The sequence below is a fragment of the Dreissena polymorpha genome, chromosome 1, assembly GCF_020536995.1.
Source record: "Dreissena polymorpha isolate Duluth1 chromosome 1, UMN_Dpol_1.0, whole genome shotgun sequence".
Taxonomy (NCBI): Eukaryota; Metazoa; Mollusca; class Bivalvia; order Myida; family Dreissenidae; genus Dreissena; species Dreissena polymorpha.
In genome coordinates, this window is record NC_068355.1 from 10,610,651 (window position 1) to 10,633,529 (window position 22,879).

The window sequence follows — 22,879 nt, forward strand, 5'->3', positions numbered from 1 at the left end:
ACCAAACGCAGCGTTCATTTAAACATGTTATGCTTCTTGAAATGATTTTCAACTTCAGATTATCTCGTGTTGTATGCATGTGCTTGGTCTAACTTTGATCGGCATTTGAATAATTAAATGTTTTAATTAGTTTACCTTATGTCCTCCGATATTCGTTGCCTGTTAGCGTAGTTGAAGCCGAGTTTGTCTGCGCGGTTGTAACAGTTAGTCTGAAGGTAAATATGCAAATATATATAATTGTATATATGATACTATAATAATATATGCTGGTTTGTTTTTCATGGAAGTTTTCTCTTCGATTGGCAATGCAATAGCTCCTAGTTCTGCTTATAGTCAAGCGTTACTTGAGAGGAAGATACTTTGATATTAGATGTATATGACTTTGAATCGTATTTTGATATTTAATTATCAGTAGTTTTTCTGACGTATCGCGAAGTTAGCATGGCCCCTCTGGTCAATTCTACCGTTCTTTATTGCTGTGTTTTTCATAAAGTTTGTGTGTTTTCGTTTAATATGTAAAAACAAAAGCGTTTGTAAGTAACAAGTTCTTTTTACCTGAAAGTTGGAGAGGACGAAACCGCAGTTTTTTAGTCGCGAGAACTATTTAACCGCGAGTAAGAGATACTCAGAAATTGTTAGAAGAGGAAAATCCGTAGTAGCTTGAATACGCACACACTAACTATATACCTGTGCGTAAGAGAGGAAAAAGCTCTGGTCGTTGGTGTAATGCGGCAACGGCGTCGGCCTCTCCTCGCCCTTGTCAGCAACCCACTTCTTGTACGCCTGCAGTTGACAATTTGGATGACACAGTTTTTGCTTGGTATTCCAGACACCATGTTGGTAATTTCTTGCTATGCGTACGTTTGGTCAGATTCGAAGCAGTCATTTTGGAATTAAGATATAATATAGCCGTACACAATGTTGATTGATATTAAATTTAGTTTTACAAAAAACGAAGTCTTGATATTTAAACAAACAACAAGTAATTGAGTCTAAAATTTGACATTGAAAACCTCACAATAAACGAAACGAAACACTTGTTCCATTATGTGAGCTTGTAAAAGGGTTTCTATTACACATCCTATAGTGTTCAATATAAAACGTACTATTGTTTAATATAAATGGGAGATAACTCGCACGTCTACATCCCCGATCTTTCACATAGTAAGTTACCTTGTACGCGAGTCTAACGCCGCTAGTTTCCGCAAGTCCTTCCCATGCAAACCGCGCGCCGTTCGTGAGTACCTAAATAGTAAACACGAATTGAACCCTTATACTATACTCACAAGATTTCGATTTCATTATATACACAAGATTTCCCCAAAATAACTTGCCTAATCGAGTCAGGGAAATTTATGTGAAACCTAATAAAATACAATATGATTTTCACTGAAACATGGCATAATAAAAAAAAGATAATATACAAAAACATAAAATAAAATTATATAATATAATATGATATGATAATAGATAATATAATATAATATGAAATGATAATATATAAATAATATAATATAATATGATAATATATAATATAATATGATATAATATAACATGATGTAATATAATAAAATATAATGGAGTATAATATAATATAATATAATCAGGACAGTAATTTTAATGCTCTGAAGCATTTGAAAGATTTTGTGTAAAAGCAATGTTCATGTCAATCCAATGCGACCTGCTGTTTACTTGACCTTTTACCTGATGACCTCAAACATAATACCGGTAGGCGTTTTTCTTTCCACCTATGTGTCAACTAGACTAATTTTACCTATTTAAATGATCGTCATTGCTTTATCAAAGGTATTTTACGTGAACTAATTTCCCCTTCGACATTGGCCTTTGACATGTGTACGTCAATATCAAGAGGCGTCTTTACATCGTCCCAAATAACAAGCATACCAATGTGGATGATCAAATGCAAACGCGTTCTCTAGATACCGCATTAAAGGGGCCTTTTCACAGATTTTGGCATGTTTTGAAGATTGTCATTAAATGCTTTATATGGATAAATGCAAACATTGGATTCAAAAAGCTTCAGCAAAGAATCAAGAATAAAATTATTAAAAAAAAGAAAAAAAGCAACCCTCAGCAGGGCTCGAGCCACTGACCCCTGGAGTCCTGGAGTAAAAAGCCTACCACTTAGACCACTCGTCCATCCTACCACGTACAATTTGCCAAGTATTTTATACTTAATAAAAGCAATCCTCGTAGTTTCACAAAATTTAACGACAACAACAGAACTATCCAAATTATTTAATCGTTTTACGTTGCAACGCTTTATCACTTTCAGGTTTTTAAATCCTCAAAAGATGCATAAAATTGTTATTTAAGAGCATAGTAAATGTTCAGTATAACTGTTTCATCACGAATATCATAACTAAAACGAAAATGTGCGAATCAGAAACAACTTTTTCAATTTTGTCAATTTACCAAAACGTGAAATACCCCTTTAAAGCAAATTTCTTTTTACAAACTCAGTAGACTTTAAACCTGATCACCTGAAAATCAAACTGCGCTTGTATTTCGACCCATGTAACCACCACAGGTGGTAAGCGTGTGGCTATGCTATTAATTAGTGAAAACATCATTTTGAATGAAACATAATCAAATCATAACGACAAATCAACTTCTCTGAAAAAAAAACACTATCGAATATATAATATATATAAATACAGTGTATTCAACTCAAAATCACCCGAAAACAGGGTGGATCGCTTTGAACAGCCATAACTTCATCAATTGTGCATCGATTTCCTTGCGTCTTATTCAACGCAGAATGATTTTTCTTTCTCTCGTGTGACCTACTCGTCAACGATCAGACCAGTTTCATAAATTTTCAGGCGTAAAGACACACCTTCGGATTGGACCAATGCAATCATTCGTGTGTTTAAAATGTCGGCCAGTTGAAATGTAGGTAAACAAAGGGTTCAAATGGCTCTGGATATTTAGTTTTGATGCATAATGTAACGGAAAGAACGGTAAGATTGTTGTTTTTTTCATACGTTTTATTGAATTATGGTACCTAGGGTCCGTGTACTTTGCGGGGAAAATGCCCTTTACTCCGTGAAGATTTCAGTCTTCGATTGGGTCTGATCGATGACGAGAAGGTCACGCGAGTTGTTCATCGTGTTATTTCTTAAAAGTTGACCAAGCATTTAAAAAAATATTGCAATATATGTCCATTTTCAGAAAGGAAATTCATTTCTGCGTTGAATAAGAGCGAGTTCATGGAAATCGCTGCACGATTGATGAAGTTGTTTCTTTTTAAAGCGATGCATCCTGTTTTCGGGTAATTTTATGTTGAATACCTTGTTATACATATATTCGATAGTGAATTTTTTTCAGAGAAGTTGATTTTTCATTATGATTTTTTGTTATGATTTGAGTTGTTCAGCTGTAAGTAATACGTTATACACCCTCACAACGGCGTGATATTGGTCTCTTCGAGAAGTTTCACAAATTCTTGTATTGATTAACTATTACAAATGAACTGGGGAGATCAACACATAATGCACGCACACAATTGACTGGTTCCGGTAATAACATTGAAACCGTAAACCTACTAGTGAGATTACTGCATCGAGCATTTCGGTACTAAAAAATGAAAGCAAGGAAGCACACTCACCGTTTGTGGCGGCGACTGCTCGCTCAACTGGAATGGCCCCATGGTTTTGTTCATATAGGCGTTAGCGAAGCATTCCTCCACCTTCGTGTACGCCACCTTGCTGGCGTTGGTGTACCAGGAGCCGTATACGCCGTGCTCGTCGTAGTTGCCGCCTGGAAAACCACGGGAAAGCATGTACAGATAATCGCACAGTATTGTTTTAATAATGCATACTTTAAAAAAGATACGTTCTGACCATTCGCGGACATTTCGAAACCAAATCGTGGATCTTGTAAGCACGGTTCGCATGAAACGAAATTGGATGGTGTAGTAAATGAAACAGAAATTGCATGAGGTTGAATCTGAATTTTATTTTGAAACAAAAGAGGGTTAAACTAAACATTCCGAGACGCTTTAGGTTAATTTAAAGCTTCATATTCGTTTTCTGCGAGAAACGTTGTTCCGTTTTTTTCCACGTGAGGGATACATCATATTAAGGTAGCATTTTTGGAGCACTACAGTGGATTTAGTCATCCCGATAAAGTACAATTGACCATGATACGTTTCAGTTATGACATATGTGGAGGTTTGATGATAATAGTCCATGTTGCCGAAGGTATATGATATAACGTAGGGAACTAATTTGTAGGGGTGTTGACTGCCAACCAGGGATATGAAGTGCAGACACATAAACATGCGCATACTGACAAAAAGCTTTGTTTGTTAATTTTATCAATTTTCAAACCAGCACTTACCCCAGTTATCAATAGCATGCACTATGTAATGACCCACAAGCGACCCCATCGAACCGAAATTAAAGTAGTGCGGAAGGGTCCATTCGTAGACAGGAAACTGAAGCATTCCAGCGGGAACCAGAAGCTGGTTCCATGAGTTGAAAAACGTCATGGAGGTGTCGTAGGAGTTGTACAGCCAACGTGACTTGTCCTCTCTTTTTGTAAGTCGCCTTGTCCAATCGGCTTTTTCAAACGCGTTTAGATTGAGGAGGTTTTGAAAGTAGTCTGACCTGTTAATAGCAATCTGAAAAAAAAAATTGAAGAAATATTGTACGCGGTTTAAGGAATGTCTATTTATCTATAACTGATATTTGAGTCAATATATGCACATGCAAAAAACAACAACAACAGAACGCAGCAGTTAGTATATTATTACATTGTTACCGTTTATTGGACGACAATGCGTATTGTCGAGTATCAAATGAAATTCTAATAATGTGAAGTGATGTTAAATGCTACCATTACTCAATATGTGTTTGTATTATGTAAAATGTAACGTGTAACTTATAAACCGTATAAGTAAGACAGGCCTGTGAAATTGAATATATAAATGAATATTTTTTATGAATATCCAATACTAGAATAATCTCGTTGATGTATGTCTTAAATATTTGACGTCTTCGATCGCAGCGATACTTCCCTAGAAGTAACTAAAGCAGTCATAATTAATATCCTTTAATATCGTCAAGGATTTCTTGTTAACAACATGTCTAGTTAATGCAAACCCGTGCTGTTGTCTATATAGTTGAACTTAAATAAATATTTTAAAGTAAACACAAATGTTGAAGTAAATGGATGATAAAAATTAATTATACAAATTACAAAAGTATAATAATCGACATCCCGGTGTCTGAATAGCGGCGGAGATATGGTAGGAGAGTCAGTGATATATCTGCGGCGGAGATATGGTAGGAGAGTCAGTGATATATCTGCGGCGGAGATATGGTAGGAGAGTCAGTGATATATCTGCGGCGGAGATATGGTAGGAGAGTCAGTGATATAACTGCGGCAGAGATATGGTAGGAGAGTCAGTGATATAACTGCGGCGGAGATATGGTAGGAGAGTCAGGGATATATCTGCAGCGGAGATATGGTAGGAGAGTCAGTGATATATCTGCGGTGGAGATATGGTAGGAGAGTCAGTGATATATCTGCGTGGAGGTTGGTATTGAACACTAACATGTAATCTATTTATTATCCGGGCCACATAGTCACAAGCACATACTATCGAGCCTCAATGTACTTGGAGTAAAATATCTTGTGTATGCACAGAACATTGGAAACTAAGTTTTGAGTCACTATGTGTAGCCTTACCCAACTCCAAAGTGTCAAGTGAATGCTTGCGAAGATGCAATTTAAAAATACAAAGGCAAATTTTAAACTGCGTCTTGAAACTACGGAATACCGTTAGGGCAATCGTGGTAACACATTAAAATCCTGAGGGTGACAGTGCGATAGTACAATGGCGACAATGCGATAGTACGATGGAGACAATGCGATAGTACGATTGCGACAATGCGAAAGTACGATGGCGACAATGCGACAACGCGATAGTACGATTACGACAATGCGACATTGCGAAAGTACGATTGCGACAGTGCTGCGGTAGTACGATGGCGACAATGCGATCGCGTTATCGTACTGTCGTCATCGTACTATCGCATTGTCGCCATTGTACTATTGCACTGTCGCCATTATATTGTCGCACTGTCGTCATCGTATTACCGCATTGTCGCCATCGTACTATCGCGCTATCGCATTGTCGCCATCGTAATATCGCACTGTCGCCATCGCATTGTCGCACTGTTGTCATCGTATTGTCCCACTATCGCATTGTCGCCATCGTACTATCGCACTGTCGCAATCGTATTGTCGCACAGTCGTCATCGTACTATCGCATTGTCGCCATCGTTCTATTGCACTATCGCATTGTCGTCCTCTGGCTTTTAATCATGCGCGAATTCCGTATGAAACTTACGTCTTGGTATATGTTGTCAATATCAGCGTCATTCAAGTATATATCGGGGTAACCCATTTTGTCCGTAGAAGCTTTAAGCTGTAAACAGAAAACAATACATTGATTCATTGACTGATATAGTGATGTACGTTCGTATTAATGCATGTACTGTTTTTGTCGGCGATTAAAGAAGCTGTGAGTCCAATAATCACAGGAAGTTAATAAAAACCATCTTTGGGCAAGTTGAGCCGTACGAGCATGAAATAAATAATCTATTATATACCTATGCCATAAAAACACTAAAAAGATAACAATTATAACAGCAATATTTGAGCAGATTCTTTTGGACAAACGGTCAAACAGAGTCGTGGTAAATACAATATGCTCATTTAGTCATAATTTTTACCGAATTTGAATTGAACCAATTCATTTTAGCTATATTGTGTCGAAAATCCACGTTTAATTCAGGCGTACAACGTTGATATTTGAATTACTGCTCGTTTCAGAAAGTTCAATGAAATACACGTACAGTCGACTCCCTCTATGCACAACATCGACGAACGGGAATAAAAGTTCTGTTTTCAGGGAGTTCTTCTTTTCCGAAGGTTTAAGAAAAACTGCAATACTCAGTATTGAAAATGCAGTCTCTTTCAGATTAATTCAGACACAGTTTGATTAGGGCGGATAAACATATCACAATTAACAGTATACTTTTCTCCGACAATTTATTTTAGTGTGATTTTAAGTATGTGTATGAAACATCTGGAGTTAAAATATATGGGCCGTGCTCTCTGAAAAGGGGGTTTAATGTTTTTGCGTAAAGTGTCGTCCCAGCTAGATAAGCCTGTGCAGTCCGCACAGGCTAATCATGCACGACACTTTCCGCTTTTATGATATTTTTCGATTAAAGAAAGTCTCTTCTTAGCGAAAATGCAGTATAGGCGGAAAGTGTCGTCCCTGATTAGCCTGTGCGGACTACACAGGCTAATCTGGGACGACACTTTACGCAAATGAATTAAACCCCCTTTTCACAGAGCACATCTCAAATGTTTTATAAACGTTCGTAATAAATTTATGAAATTTTTAGTTCACATAAAGAAGTAAAATGATATGATGTTGAGTCAATTAATATGCCCCGGACCCTACCTTTGTCTTCGCCTTTTCTTTTGTGGGATCATCTAGAAATTTATTCGAATCTACAGCGGCGATCAGTTGTTCCTTAATGTATTGGACTATTTCCTCAGCCTATATAGAACACATGTAATAATATATTACGCACAGTAATCCAACAGCGGTGCATCTGAAATTCCAGAACAAGGTAACACGTATGTATTAAACTTTCAGCAGTTACGTGTAATAAACTATTCTTTTTAAGTTATTGTTATGATAAATGTAAGACGGGCAGCGGTCTAGTAAATAGTATGTTTACTTTAACCCATTTATGCCAAGCGTCTAGAAAAAAGGCATTGGCAAACAACGTAGACCCAGATGATGCGGCGTCTCATCAGGGTCTGCGCTGTTTGCTTAAATGAATTTCTGTAAGAAATATTCTAAATATAGAAATAAATATACTAGACATCCCTAATTTTGGAAATAAATTGATCCAATTTAGAAGGATGGGAGAGTCCACTAGGCTTAAAAGGGTTAATAAGATATTTATTGTATTATATTTGTCAGAAATCCCTATCTATAGCATCTGCTATATTTTAGACGTTATGGAACACAATTAAAACACAAATCATGCAATATAAAACAATGTGTAGTTCAATACGTTGTACAAATAAGGAAAGCAATTAACTCGTTATTTGATACGATGTACAAGTCAATAAACATTGATGACCAACAAGTTGAAATGAGATTTAGCTAAAAAAAAAATTTTAAATAAAAAACATAAGACAAGAAGTAATAAATGCGAGACCTTCTTTATTTACATTTTTAAATATAACATGATACTAAATACAAAATTTAAAAAAACACGATGAACTTTAAAATATAAAATGTATATACAAATATATTGGTGTATTACAAGTATCGTACAAAACAGAAGGTATCACGTGTACAAGAATAGAGACAATGTTAAGCAATGTCATTCATTTATGTATGTAAATTAGGTTTGTAAATAGAACATTGATCAGTGTTTGGGGTTGATCATGAGAGTTAGGAATGCCATATATTTGTGTCGCGTTCTGGGAAAACTGGGCATAATGCATGTGCGTAAAGCATCGTCCCAGATTAGCCTGTGAAGTCCGCGCATGCAAATCAGGGACGACACTTTCCGCTTTTGTGACATTTTTCGTTTAAATGAAGTCTCTTCTTAGCAAAAATCCAATTCAGGCGGAAAGTGTCGTCCCTGTTTAGCCTCTGCGGACTGCACAGGCTAATCTGGGACGACACTTTACTCAGATGCATTATGCCCAGTTCTCCCAGAACACGACTCATTTTGTTAGAATATTGGTCAATTGCTCGTCGGGAGGTTGAAGGCTACGTTTTTGGTCACCCATGACTATGCACTTGTTCATGACCGTTCCGTTACTATGACGGCACTACCCATGCACCCCTGCAGTTCTATAATTAAGTTTCGTGCAATCGCATGCGATTAAGGTCGCGCATTTTTTTACATTCTCTTGAATAAGTACTTTGTACATGCAGGGCATTTTTAACACAAATTCAGTTTGTACATGATTGATTATGCTACGCCAATATGCGTATCATCTCCGTAGAAAAAAGAAACAATAGTATACGCTGTAAAGATTAAAACTTAAGAATGAAATGTATGGAAGGGTATATAGGTAAAAATTACATCCCTCTTTATGACTGTGCCATGATTCTTGATGGTACTTTCAATTTGTATGTAGACACCTTTTCATGTTTGATGACACTTACATCTTGCCTGATGACCAATGTCTATTTACATTCTGCTTTATGGTATCATTCATGTGTACAGATTCAACATTCTTGTTCGTAAATTGCATGCTGTGTATGTGTATGTTGGTTTGTGCAGAGAGACTTGTGCAATAGGCGCAGTGCATACTGGATCAAATATTAATGCTTTCAATAAATTAACGCGATGGCAAGATGTGACTTTCACCCAAGCACAAAGCAACATACAATCATGCATGATACAATGATGTCAATTGACAGTCGTTCCGAAATGCTACGGACGACTACGGCAATTTACGGCGTATAACGGAAATTCTATGTTATAGCAGAAGTTGCGCCCATTAGTGTGATATTTGCGACTGAACCGAAATTCAACGCGTGTTTGTAGACGTAACTTTTTTGTATGACTAACCATAATTTGTGTACAGTAATTTACCTTCAATAACAAAAGAAACGCTTTGGATATATTTCAATATATGCTACTAAAACATGCATGCAGAGCTCTAGATAAGACGCTTAAAGTCGTAAAAATGATTTAAATAAAGTGAAAAAAGTAGACTTAAATTACGTGCGTACGGTTACACATTGAATCAAAGCGCTGAAGGCACTGAAGTTGTTCGCTGTTGTCTTCCTTTATTAGCTATGTGCGCATTGCACAGGCTAATCAGTTTGCACAGGCTAATCTTATTTGACATGCATTAAGTCCCGTTTTAACAGAAAGCAGTCAATATGTTCAGATTTCAATTAAAAACACTAGACTGGCAAATGTCGTCTTACAAGCTGATATATACACTCACTGCAGAAGTAGAGCAGAAGCATTTGTCGTCTGCAGTGCAGTTATCGCTATTAGCACAGTTAGTTGCAATTCTTACCGTAGCTAAGGCTTCTAAGCACATACTGATTTGAAAAATATGCTCTGTAAATTTAGCTGGCCGATAACGCGACCAACTAAAAATAAAATAAGAATTCGAAATTTGTGATCATGCGTAAAACTCAATATCAATGCATATAATGTAAACATTTCATCAATGAGTTTTCACTCGTATAGGCCCTCATTAAAATTATGAAATCAACAGCACTTTAACGTTATTATGAATTACAGACCATCTTTAAAACAGTCGAAAAGTCGAACGTTTTCCATTATCTGGTCCTTTTTTCGCAAAAAAGTCTGCTGTAACCCGACATTTGTCATGAGCTCTTCTTTGACTATAAACCTAAATGCTGATGTGCCAAAAATTATACAGTACTTATCGGTAAAAAGGAATTAATAATACACTTTAAGGTTGGATTTTTAATAGAGTGAAAACAAAAATTTTGCTGAAAAAGTTATCTGAAACATTGCATGTATATTGAGAGGAAATCCATTACATAATTTCAAATTTAATTGAGTACACTTATATTGTACCACATAAAATGCTATTAAACTATAATATGGAAGTGAATATTTAAACTTTATTATAGATGGGTAGGTATTTCGTGTCAGTCTCTTTCACATATGAAAGAGCTGTTGGTCATTAAAGTACATATAGATGCATGACTTAATTTAGATTAAGCAACATAAGCACTAGGTATTTGCAATTATTCATACGAGTCAAATATATACGAGAAGTAAGAGCGTAATCGTGCTCAGCGAGACTTGCTTATATAGAATTGAACCTCTTATTGCTTTCTTTCGAAATAATGTCATGTCTCCGAACTAATATGCAATGCGGCCGGTGTTTTTTTTATATACGGATAAATGCTCCGTTCTAGGTCTATAATTAATGAACGCCTCAATATTTTCAAAAATAAACACCGGAATCATGAGCACTGACATTTTTTCATACAGATTTGATATAAATATTGTAGAGCTGAACAAACAAAATACATTAAGCCCTGTTTTCTCGACACACGCGCTGGACATACACCTTTAAAAAAACGCTATCCGTGCGTGGGAATTTTTCTAGTAACCAAGAGCGACGTCAACGTTCATGAAGCCTTTCATTCATAAATTTATATGCGTCGGGTGTCAAAACGAGCATCACCAACACATTAGCTCCGTTATGTCCTGAGTAAAATACATGCATATTTTCTTGAGTACCAACTGCAACTTACAAATATCTAAAACATTCACGGCAGTCAATTTTTTGTGTAGGCCAACTGGTCTTCATGGCAATAATAAACGTATTTGGTTTAACGAAGATTATATAATAAAGGGAACTAATTCAGCTTATTCAGTATACTAGTCAAAATGATTCGGATATTTTCGCTTTTTTCTCCGAAAAGTAATTTATTCAACATACGGAAAATAAACGCACGCAACCTGTTGTCATAATTTGGTAACTTACATTCTGCTTAGTTGCATTCTGCTTACTGCCTGTTGCTAACTGCCGTTGTTAATGACGCTTAGTGGCAAACCGATTATGACTGGTTTCAGGAATAATGAACACATAAACATTGGATAGTCACCAAGCATGTTGCATCAATCATCAAGTATAACCAAAAAGAGAACAAGCATGTTGGAATTATCATGACGCATGTTAGAATAAACACCACGCATAATGAAAATATTCATCATGAATGATGTAATGTTGCAACAATCATCAAGTATAAACAAATAGACAACAAGCACGTTGGAATTGTCATAGGGAATATTAGAATAAACATCAGTCATAATGTAAATATTCACAACGAATGATGTAATTTTTACCTTAATACCCTTCCATAGAAATGTTTACTTAAATACAGTTAGGTAGGGTTTGATTGTCAGCCTTTCGAACTGATACCGTGTACTTGCCACCTTGAAGACATTTAAATGGGCCATTTCACAGATTTTGAAATGTATTGAAGTTTGCCATTTAATGCTCTACATTGATTAAGGTAAACATAGGATATAAAAAGCTCCAGTAACAAAACAACAATACAATTAAAGACATAAAAAAGTAAACAACAACTGGGCTCGACCCAATGACCCTCGGAGTTAAAGTATATCGCTAAGACCACTCGGCCATCCGTGCTTATACTATCAGTGGTGTATTTTATACTTTATATAAGCAATCCTCGTAGTATCATAAAATATAACGACAATAACAGAACTCTCCAAATTATTCAATCGATTCGCGTTACAACGCTTTGTATTTTTTAGTTCTTTAAATCGTCAAAAGATGCATATAATTGATATTTTAGAGCATTGTAATGTTAAGTATTACTGTTTCCTCACAAGTATCATAACTACAACGAAAATTTGCAAATCTGAAACATTTTTTTTTATTTTGTCATTTTGCCAAAATTTAAAAAGGCCCCTTAAACTATCCTAATGAAATGTTCGTTAATTTGATAGACCATGAAACATGACAGGTATTCCTTTTAATTTCTTACATATTTAATTTGTTTTCAGGAAATTAAGTAAGTCTGAAGAATATCTTTTAGCAGCAAGAACATAATTGTCGCGTGATAACGATTTTAAGTGTCATTCATTATTCCTGCATGTATGAAATCAAGTTATTAGTTCATGGCTCCCACTGTTTAAATGCAATGACATATTATATTAGTCTATAGGGATGATTCAACTATTGTAATGTTGATAAATTGACAAATGACTCTTTTTAATTTGTTTATAATCCCTTGGACACATGATGTGATTCATAATTAGCTCATGACGATGACAAATTGACAATGATCTAAAACAAGAGACGCAAGAAAATCAACATATACGTGCAACAATAAGATGTTGAGGTTGAAAGTCTCTTAATCATCAATTTAATGGCCAATAAGCGTGTACTTATATTCAGAAAAAGCAATTTACGACTTGTATATATGATTGTCTGTAAGTACATCTTCTTAAAACAACAATATAATTAAGATTGATATTGTCCAAGTCAATCAATCAATGTAATGTGTTATAAACATAAAAAACAATATTGTTTTAAACGTTTTAAACAGTGTTTACCATTATTTGAATGACTTAAAAATACATCTTACTCGGCATGCATTAAACTAAGATTCGATGTTAATTAATGCGTCATATACAGTGAAAATCCACGTTTATTTAATTTACATGTATACATGTTGCATAATGGTAATTACGCGACAGGTATTAAGTACAGCTTCTCGGCAACATCAATAATGAAAGCTGATAAGGTTGACGTGTATCATTTGACGCAGTTTATAATGTATTGCAATAGCTATGACTAAATAGTTTTGAATCTGATTATTCTGATACCATTGGATAAGAGTATGGCTTCTGCTTCTGGTTATATCAAATGACAACTGGTTTCGGGAATAAACAACATGAAAGTTAAAGACCTTATCTTTATTTTTGTCATTGAAATGTTGTTTGGCGTACAAGGACCCTAGAGCGTCCGGCATATCACGGTTAGCATGGTAAAAACAATGGTGCCAAGTACCCCAGAAGTTCTGGTTGCCCGTTACGTCATCGGAGAAGATTCGGTTTAGGTGCGTGTATTCATACGAGATCTCCTGGGCATAGGTCCGTGCGCATCTCCAGATAAAGTAGTTACTCAGCATTCTATAATAATTCACGTTGTTATTACATCGAGTGTCAAGAGACACATTTATTAAATTTAACTTCTTCTTCGACTTCGTACTTCATACAGTCAATTGCTTACTGTTACAGGAAGGCCTATTATAGGCAGATATGGACATTGTCGAGTCCGTGTTACTGGGAATAATCAGTTCTTGGTGTCTATGGAGGAGATAATGAGAACGCTCCCCGAGTAGGTAGCGACTCCACGAACTCCCGATCGTTAGGCGGACACCTCATCCACTACACCACCGCGACCTCTAACTGTTCACTGTTAACGTTTGTTTATTTTGAACCCGTTGCCATATTTACATGAGTTTGCATTTAGATCAATGCACTGAAAACGTTTCATTGTGGACCATTTTAACCCATGTATGCCTAGTGGACTCTCCCGTCCTTCTAAATTGGATCAATTTATGTCAAAATTAGGGATGTCTATTATATTTATTTATATATTTAGAATATTTCTAACAGAAATCCCTTTAAGCAATCAGCGCAGTCCCTGATGAGACGCCGCATCATGCGGCGTCTCATCTGGGTCTAAGCTGTTTGCCAAGGCCTTTTTTGCTCGACGCTTGGCATAAATGGGTTAAATATATCACTGACATCAGGATTGGCCCACATCACGAATGTTGCGGTGAAAATAGATTAGTATTACAGCAGGACGGATACAAATTCGTGTGAACAAAAATTGTTAAAACTATATCGTTACTGAAGAAACCAGTCTGCAATAACTAAAAAAACTATGTACATTCATTCCAACCAGAACCCAGCGCAAACTATCTACCCATAACCATCGACGCCCGCATAGAACATTCTCAAGCGCGTTACCTTATTTTTGTTAAGATCATTTAAATGATGGCGCGCAAACAAAGAACCCAAGGCATCGGGGAGTTTCCGGTCACTGAGAGAAAAGCAGTGCTTTTGAGTGCCCAAAAAGGCGGGAATACCAAAGCGGTCGACAAAGAATTGCCGACTGACATGGATATACTCCCAGGAAAGTTCGGTTGAATATGACTGAGACAGGCGCCATATTATGTAGTTGTGCAGTAGTCTGAAATCAAACACTGGCGTTTAGGTGGAAAAGTTGCATTTATGTAAACGTTTATTACTTTTATTTATAAACTTATTAAAAAGCGTCAATAAACTGTGAGTAAACGTTTTTATGTCATTATAAAAAACTTGCAGCCAGCCGAATTTCTCAATTTAGTTCGAAGAAAAAAAAGAACGATAAAAACAGGACAGGAAGTTGTTTCAAAGATCTATAAACTGAAATCAAATAATTAACGTTGATAATACCTCTTTGCCACTGCCATGGCCACTATCCGCAACATTAATTTGTCTATCATATGCTCTTTTTAGCTACTTTCTTAACCCATTTATGCCTAGTGGACTCTCCCATCCTTCTAAATTAGATCAATTCATTTCCAAAATTACGGATGTCTAGTATATTTATTTCTATATTTAGAATATTTCTTTCAGAAATTACTTTAAGCAAACAGCGCATTATGCGGCGTCTCATCTGGGTCCACGCTGTTTGCCTAGACGCTAGGCATAAATGGGTTAATTATTTGGGAATGAAGAATAATTTATGCCAAACATTTTATTCAGCGTTATTTACCGAAAACGATTATCACGCTCTACTACAAAATGGCGCGTTCCTGCAAATACGGTTGTCGGCCCATGTCCATTCATATTCCTTAAAACCAGTTAAACTGGTTAAACATCTGTACATGTAATTTTCATAAATGATGGATTGAGTAAGATAGGTGGACTCCAACACCGCCATAGGGTTATACAGACATATCAGATGCGTAAAAAGAAGCGAATAGACACGTGCGACACTAATGTCATGAGACAGGGGGATATTTAAGTTCAAATATATTCCAACTCCGACCTTGTTTTGTTTTCGGCGGGCAGGTTGGCAACCATCTCCAGCATCCGGCGGATCCAGTCATATTCCTGAACGATGACGCGAGTGTTTCCGTTCACGTTGGTGCTGCCGAACATGTACCGTAAGAAGGCCACAAAGTCCACCTGTCATATGTCAATCATGTCACCTTTTTACTTAAGCGATCGTATTTTAAGTTACTGTTCATACAACGAAATGTGAACAGAATTACAGAAAACAATGATTTTATTGATCAATGGACCTGTCCAGCAAAAAAACTGCACGGGAGATTGCTAAAAGCATATAAGCCACTCTCTGTGAAACGGGGTTAAATGCATATGCCAGTTTAGGCGGAAAGTGTCGTCCCTGATTTGCATTAGCGGACTGAACAGGCTAATCTGGGACGACACTTTCCGCCTAAACTGGATTTTTCTGAGAAGATACTTTCTGTAAACGAAAAATATCATAAAAGCGGACAGTGTCGTCCCTGATAAGCCTGTGCAGACTGAACATGCTCATCTGGGACAACACTTTACGCACATGCAATTAACCCCTTTTTCACAGAGCAAGGCTTAATGAATATATTCTGGTATTCTATTTGCTTTGCTTCCTTTGTAAATAGGTATTTAAAAAAAGAAAGCTTTCCGTAAATTGACGTTTTTTATAAAAACAAATATATGCAACCATTCGTAAGTAACGTTTCAATTTAATTGTATTTTTAAAATGCCATCATTTGAAATAAATAACAACACTTTTGAGGGCTCTTACGACATTGTTCGTCTGAGTGTTGAGCTCCGTCAGACTGATCCGGTTCTCGTGGTTGTGCGGGTCGCTAGAGGGCTGTGTGTTAGCGGTAATCTGTATAGTTTGAGTAACATTAGCTAGTTGGAACATTCAAATACTACATAAATACATGTAATTTTCTGATTTTTTTCAAACAGTTAAATGTACAGTTTATCTGAGGTGAAATAAGTATCCGTAAACTTAAAATTTAAACTCTTGACAATGTATTCGCAAGACTTATGTTTATATTTAGTTAAATATCTGTTATTTTTGCTTACATGCATGCTTAACATGCCCGTTTTTACCTGTTAGATCGTCGAACAGTAAATCCTGGAGTCGTAAATTCGGACACCAGCTTTCATAAGAGTGCTGTATACAAAACCTTTAAAGTATTCACTTACATTAGCCAGTTGGAATTCGATTTCGAAAACGTCATTTACGAAGTTGTCGATTTTCGTCGACAACTGAGCTGGGTCTTGACTCAATCCCGAGTCCCGAGCAAGCAGCTGGGCCACAGACCGAATGAACTTCCGATAATGTTGTCGAACCTGGAAGTGGGCAAAACTATGACGTAACTTATGTTGCGTCATTTTGCAATATCGAAAAGAATATGACATTTAAAGTTTTTTTGTGAACAGTTTAAAAAATATAAGCTTGAAAGTAATCGGATAACACAGACAATACATGAAGAGGAAATACTTGTCATATTTATCAAAACAAAAACTCCATGCAAAGAAATCAGAAGAGAAGACATCCTAGTTCGATATATTTACGGCGGGATGGAAATAACACCGGAAATCTTGTTTTTATACACATGAGGACGTACCAAATTTTAAAAATACAAACATTGGCATCTCACATTCAGGCAACCAAAAATCAAACATGCAGCCAGCAATCTTTTGATTTGTAATTCCAGCATAACTTAAGTATTTGACTACCCCAATAAAACAAAGCAATAATGGTAACACAAGCGCTGACCTGTTCCGCTGTTGGCAGTGTGTAGTACGGCCATCCCATCCCCATACCGGCCATGTCGATCTATGATAGGTAATAAGTTGTAGTCATGTATAGTATCAAGATAATTTAATTTGTAATATCAATAGCTGAATCAAATTATAGTGCCAAATAAAAGGAACCGATATGTTTAAATAAAATTGTTCTTATAACTGACCATATTCAGGGGCGTATCCAGGATTTCTGGTTTGGGGGGGGGGGGGGGGGGGTGGGGGACCGGGTTATTGAAAGATTTGCTGGGGGTCCAGGGGGGGGGGGCTGGTAGGTGCAGGGCAAAACCCTGGTAGGCTCCACGATTTAAGTGATTTTGAAGGCTTTGAAAACCACTTCTCGAGCATGTCACGCCTTATATAATTTCATCAAAGTACCTTCTTATTATGCCAACAAAGTACATAGTTTATCGTTTAGGGGGTCCGGGGGAGGGGAAAAACCCCCCGGAAGCTTCACGATTTTAATGATTATGAAGGCTTTGACAACCACTTCTAGAGCATGTCACGCCTTATATACTTTCGTCAAAGTACCTTCTTATAATGCCTAAAAAGTGCAAAGTTTATAGTTTTGGGGGTGCAGGGGGGCGAAGCCCCCCGGAAGCTCCACGATTTTAGTGATTTTGAAGGCTTTGACAAGTTGAAATAGGTGATTTAGATCTAGTCAAGTGTGAAACATCAAATGAATTGACTTTACTTTGGCGATTTTAGGGGGGGGGGGGGGGGCGTACGCCGCGTCCGCCCCCCTCCCCCTGGAGCAGCTTATGATATTGGTAAACAAAATCAGTTGATTAATATTGTCTAATATACTTGCGTTCTTTTGCTAAGACAAAACACTTTGCACAAGTCGCTTAAAACTGTACGTTGTATTTAATTGTTTTTTCTTAAGCTGCCTAGTCAGGATTTTAGGATTTTAGTTGACATGTTTACACGCGAAGGCTCATTGTTTTAACAGCATACGTTCCCTTTGAAGGTCTGTCAGGTACCAAATCGCATGATAATATTGATGTCTGTAAATACGGTATATAAAATATATTGTTTTGGTTTAAAAATATGTATTTCGATATGTATTTGATTAACCATAGAACATACACAACTACTTATATTTATGTGATTCGCATATTCTCTTGACTACTACAGCTCATTCACAGTGGAATGACGGATGCAATGATAAATAATGTTAAGTTACATTTATAGACGCACAATTGAGACTAAAAACGGCATAATAAACAATTAATGTTTAAAGTTACAAGTGTTAACGTTAAAGTGCGCTAAAATACAAACGAACAACAGAAAAGAAGAAGCAATTTTCATATAAATAGCGACGGTAATTTATATAAACGTATGTTTTGAAATGATTTATGTCGAAATTATATAATATCATTAACGGCCGTAGTGTACATTAATGTATGTACATACATGCATAGAATACTTATTATATACTGCGTTTGCATTTAAGCCGTAAAGTTATGTTACGAAATGAATTTGTCATGGACGCAAAAAACTAACTGAAAAACATATGTATGTACTTGTATAATCTAATTGCATGACATTACAATGTTACTTAAAGTGTAATCATGACACGGTGTGTAACAAACCATATCGCATTATTACATTTACGTTGTCCTGAAGTGTAATAACGCCGTAAAATGTAATAGAGTTTTTTCTTGTTTCTTTTAGTTCGTCAAAAGGTTGTATATATACATGTAGTTGTATTGTTTGATTTGCCATTCACCTGTTGCATCCCCACATTTCTTTTCCATTATACAGTTTATTTATCAAGACTAGATGTTGAATAGTTGATGCCTTGCAATTGTAAACCAAGAAAATTAAAAAAAGTTAATTACAGTTCGGGTCGAAAGTACAATCGAAACATATGTTTTGCACTGTTTTATTTCATATTGCGGCCTATATTAGCGCCAATTAAAAATTAACGTAAGTCGAAAATATAGAATAACAGGCCAATATATTTCGAACGCATTACAATTCGACCACGTGTCTTACACAATAGCTATATTCTCAGCACTGTTAATGTGATATTATGGGCATTTTCACTGTTGAATCCGGAAAAAACTAAATTGTGTCTTTGTGTCGTTTGAACGAATCTGCACTAAAACTAAATTTGGATTCATATCGTACATCGAATCATTTCTGTCGTCAGTTGTCAAAACGAAAGTACGGTTGATATTCAAATGCATTATGTTTCTCTTTCCGGGATATTGTTTAAAATAGTATGTTGATGCTGCATTAACAAATATAAGTGTATATGAGGTGGAAACACCAAAAATAAACAAAGGTTGCGATACACAACTATAAACATAGCATATACTATTAGATGCGCATAATATCACTTTAAAGCATCATTGCTTATATTAACAAATTTTTCGAAATTTTTGTTTCTTGCTATGTTATATAGGTTTCTTTCACATACTGAAACTATTTTTCTAGGCTGCGAGTCAGAGGGTCGATGTGAAGTATTATGGTAACACTGATGGTTAGATAATAGACACTCAACGCCTATGTCATGTCCAACTGATTATTCATGCTGACTTGAACCCTATAGATTGGTAAACAACTAAACAATATGTCTAAATGCCAATAGAAAAGTTACCCTATCTATTTACCGGATAGTCTTACCTTGTCACAAGAGTTATACATTTTCTCAGTGTTAGTAAATTATGTTGACTTAAAATGTACAGTAATGGCCGACATCCGATTGCACGCAAAGTGTCAAGGTCTAAACATACAGGATCCGATAAAAAAAAGTTTAAAGTCATTCTATCCCAATTGTGTCTGCATTTATTGCTCATGTGATATCAGACACATGTGATATAAGAGACTTGTGATATCAGACACATGTGATGTAAGAGACTTGTGATATCAGACACATGTGATATAAGAGACTTGTGATATCAGACACATGTGATATAAGAGACTTATGCCATATGCCAGCGTATCTCAAGCCCAGCCTGCCTATTTTCGAAGTGAGGTCAGGAGATCAAAAGCAGACAGCGTACCTCCTGACAAAACTGCGAGAATGAAAATGGCGTTAGACCCATTATCGAAATACGCGGATATGCTAGGTTATGTTCAGATTCTATTAAGAAAGATGACCGCCTTATTGGATTTTTTAAAGAAAAGTCGCGTTAAAGACCTGATTTGATTAATATTTGGTCCTTATATCGGATACTAGTATTCCACTTATTGCATTGATCATTCGATAACAATGGAGAGATTTTATCATTTTTAAGCTTTCATACAAAAGTATTGAACTAAAATCTGTCCCCAGCTTACTGATCTATTGTTTAATAAACCGTTTTCTTTGTTTGTTTGACCACAGCGAGGTCTGGGTACACGCATGGAAATAATGCAAGGCTATTCGGTGGGTGGGGAAGAAGGGAACACACAAAAGGCTTTAACTAGACCTTTTTACTCGATTACCTCAATGACGCGATTCTCCGGATCAACCTCATCGTTAACTACTCGGAATGTGAAAAGGGCGGCTGTCCAGAAATCTATGCTGGTTTTCTGCAGCCACGTGTTAAGATCAAAGGTATCCGCCCTAAACGTGCCAATAACATCCCAGCCCCCTAGCGGCTGAATTATCTTCTCAATGAACGCTCTACCTCCGACTCGCATCTTCCCGTAATCATCGATGCATGACATGAAAAAATCCTTAAGCTTCTTCTCGGCGGACCAGGCGGAATTTCTTGTTGGCGGCGCCTCCAGGAGCGTCCGTAGCTTGTTCTCGTTTTCGTAATAGAGATTCCAGAAGATTGTTCTCTGGTTCGTGTCAGCGTCCAGAGGATTGAGCGCCGGAAAGTTCCCGCACGCGTACTGGTAAAAGTTCTCGCAGGGGTTGACGGACGTGTTCATGTAAGCCACCGCGTAAGCCGCAGCTTTAAGGCAGGGTGCGTCCGTGCAAAGCGACCTTAAAGCTGTCTGCGCGGCGGTGACGCCGGAAATGTTTAAGTCACCAGATTGTCGGCGGTTTGTTGCCACAAGCGCGATAAGTACCAAGCACACAATGAAAGCAACAAGGGAGATGCTAGCCAACACTATCTCCCGAACCCTAAAGGACATACTCCTTATCTTAATTTCCGGCACAATAGGAGATGTGTCAGACGAAAACTCTTTGTAAGTATCCGCCATCACAACAACGTTGCCTGATTCCGGTATATGATGACTCGAACGTTGACTGTTAACGTTGTAAATCACAGCCGCTCCGGTGCTGGGAGCTGACGTGTACGTTTTGGCAGTTTTCAATGGTTCTACACCCCGCTGAATGTCGGGTGTCACTGGTCGGTTCATTGTTATTCGTAAATAATGAAAACTGGATCTTGTAGATACCGGTACGTGGCGGTAGTTTGATTAAAATACGTTGGTGAAAGTCTGTACCGTCTGCACTCTGGTTTGATAATTCGACTGTATAATAGGCTAATTCTCGTTGTGCTTTGTTATACTTGCTAATTTAGAAACACAGTGAAATTAGGTCCGATTCGCTTAAAATGAATAAATTAAAAGATCCAATTAATCTTCGATTAAACTGCATAAATTTTATTATTTCTAGCATTAAAGTGTATTTGTTATCATCCCCGTCAAACATCGATACTCGAATAATCATTGATCACATTTCCCACTAATTTGGAAATGCCTAATTACGTGTTATTAATTGATATAAATCCTGCATACACGTTTTAAAGAAACGATCTAAACACTTTGTCATCAACTCAGACGTCAATAACCATTTCATCATATTTACAAATGGCAAAGTATATGTCCTTTTTCTCGAAGTAACAATGGCTCCCGTTCAAATCGTCTCTCGAACACTTAGTACACGAAAATTTAATTACTTGCTAATGTACGCACGCCCTCGAATCTCTAGGAACTGTCACGTGACACGTTGCTCTGCACGAAAAACATGACAACTGGACGCGCCACTTTAAATCTCCTCGACTGACCACCTTGAATAACCGAGGAAGTTAAGCATTTTACGTTGTACGTGTATCATGTAACGCGTGTACAGAAAACGTTAAATACCACGTGCGTGAGCGTGTACTATTTTATGGAACAAAAGAAGGACATAAAGTACAACAAGGACGACAAGTTGCATTCGGCTAGTTATGTTCTACTATAACATGTTTTAATGATATATAAAACTATTGAAGATTTGTCTACAGATGTCAATCCTTATGTGATAATCAAATCTTATTTTTTATTATCAAGATAATAATTACAAACATTTCAAAGTCTCGCCGTGTTAACTTTATATACACTCATCGACGGATTGTTTATTTTCAGAAGTGTATTCGTCTCATTTCACCCGACATAGGTTGATTGCTCATGCATTACAAACGCACGCACACACGCAGAAATTGTCATTCTTGTCTAGGCGTTTGTAATTAAAATAGGATAAACATTTTTTACGTGCATTTTGTTAC

The 22,879-nt window shown here is 36.7% G+C and overlaps 1 protein-coding gene across 1 annotated transcript in view; it reads right to left on the reverse strand.

Moving 5' to 3' along the window:
• The window catches only part of LOC127865314 (endothelin-converting enzyme homolog), a 22,991-nt gene extending 724 nt beyond the window's left edge, over positions 1-22,267 (reverse strand). The window contains exons 1-13 of the mRNA XM_052405318.1: positions 20,880-22,267; positions 17,416-17,475; positions 16,839-16,985; positions 16,423-16,512; positions 15,661-15,800; positions 13,526-13,748; positions 7,508-7,606; positions 6,383-6,460; positions 4,366-4,648; positions 3,632-3,783; positions 1,174-1,245; positions 688-783; positions 136-209 (exon numbers count right to left, since the gene is read on the reverse strand). Of these exons, the coding sequence (XP_052261278.1) occupies positions 136-209; positions 688-783; positions 1,174-1,245; positions 3,632-3,783; positions 4,366-4,648; positions 6,383-6,460; positions 7,508-7,606; positions 13,526-13,748; positions 15,661-15,800; positions 16,423-16,512; positions 16,839-16,985; positions 17,416-17,475; positions 20,880-21,749 (2,384 nt within the window). The 5' untranslated portion in view covers positions 21,750-22,267. The remainder of the gene's footprint in view (positions 1-135; positions 210-687; positions 784-1,173; positions 1,246-3,631; positions 3,784-4,365; positions 4,649-6,382; positions 6,461-7,507; positions 7,607-13,525; positions 13,749-15,660; positions 15,801-16,422; positions 16,513-16,838; positions 16,986-17,415; positions 17,476-20,879) is intronic.
• Positions 22,268-22,879: the final 612 nt, after the last annotated feature.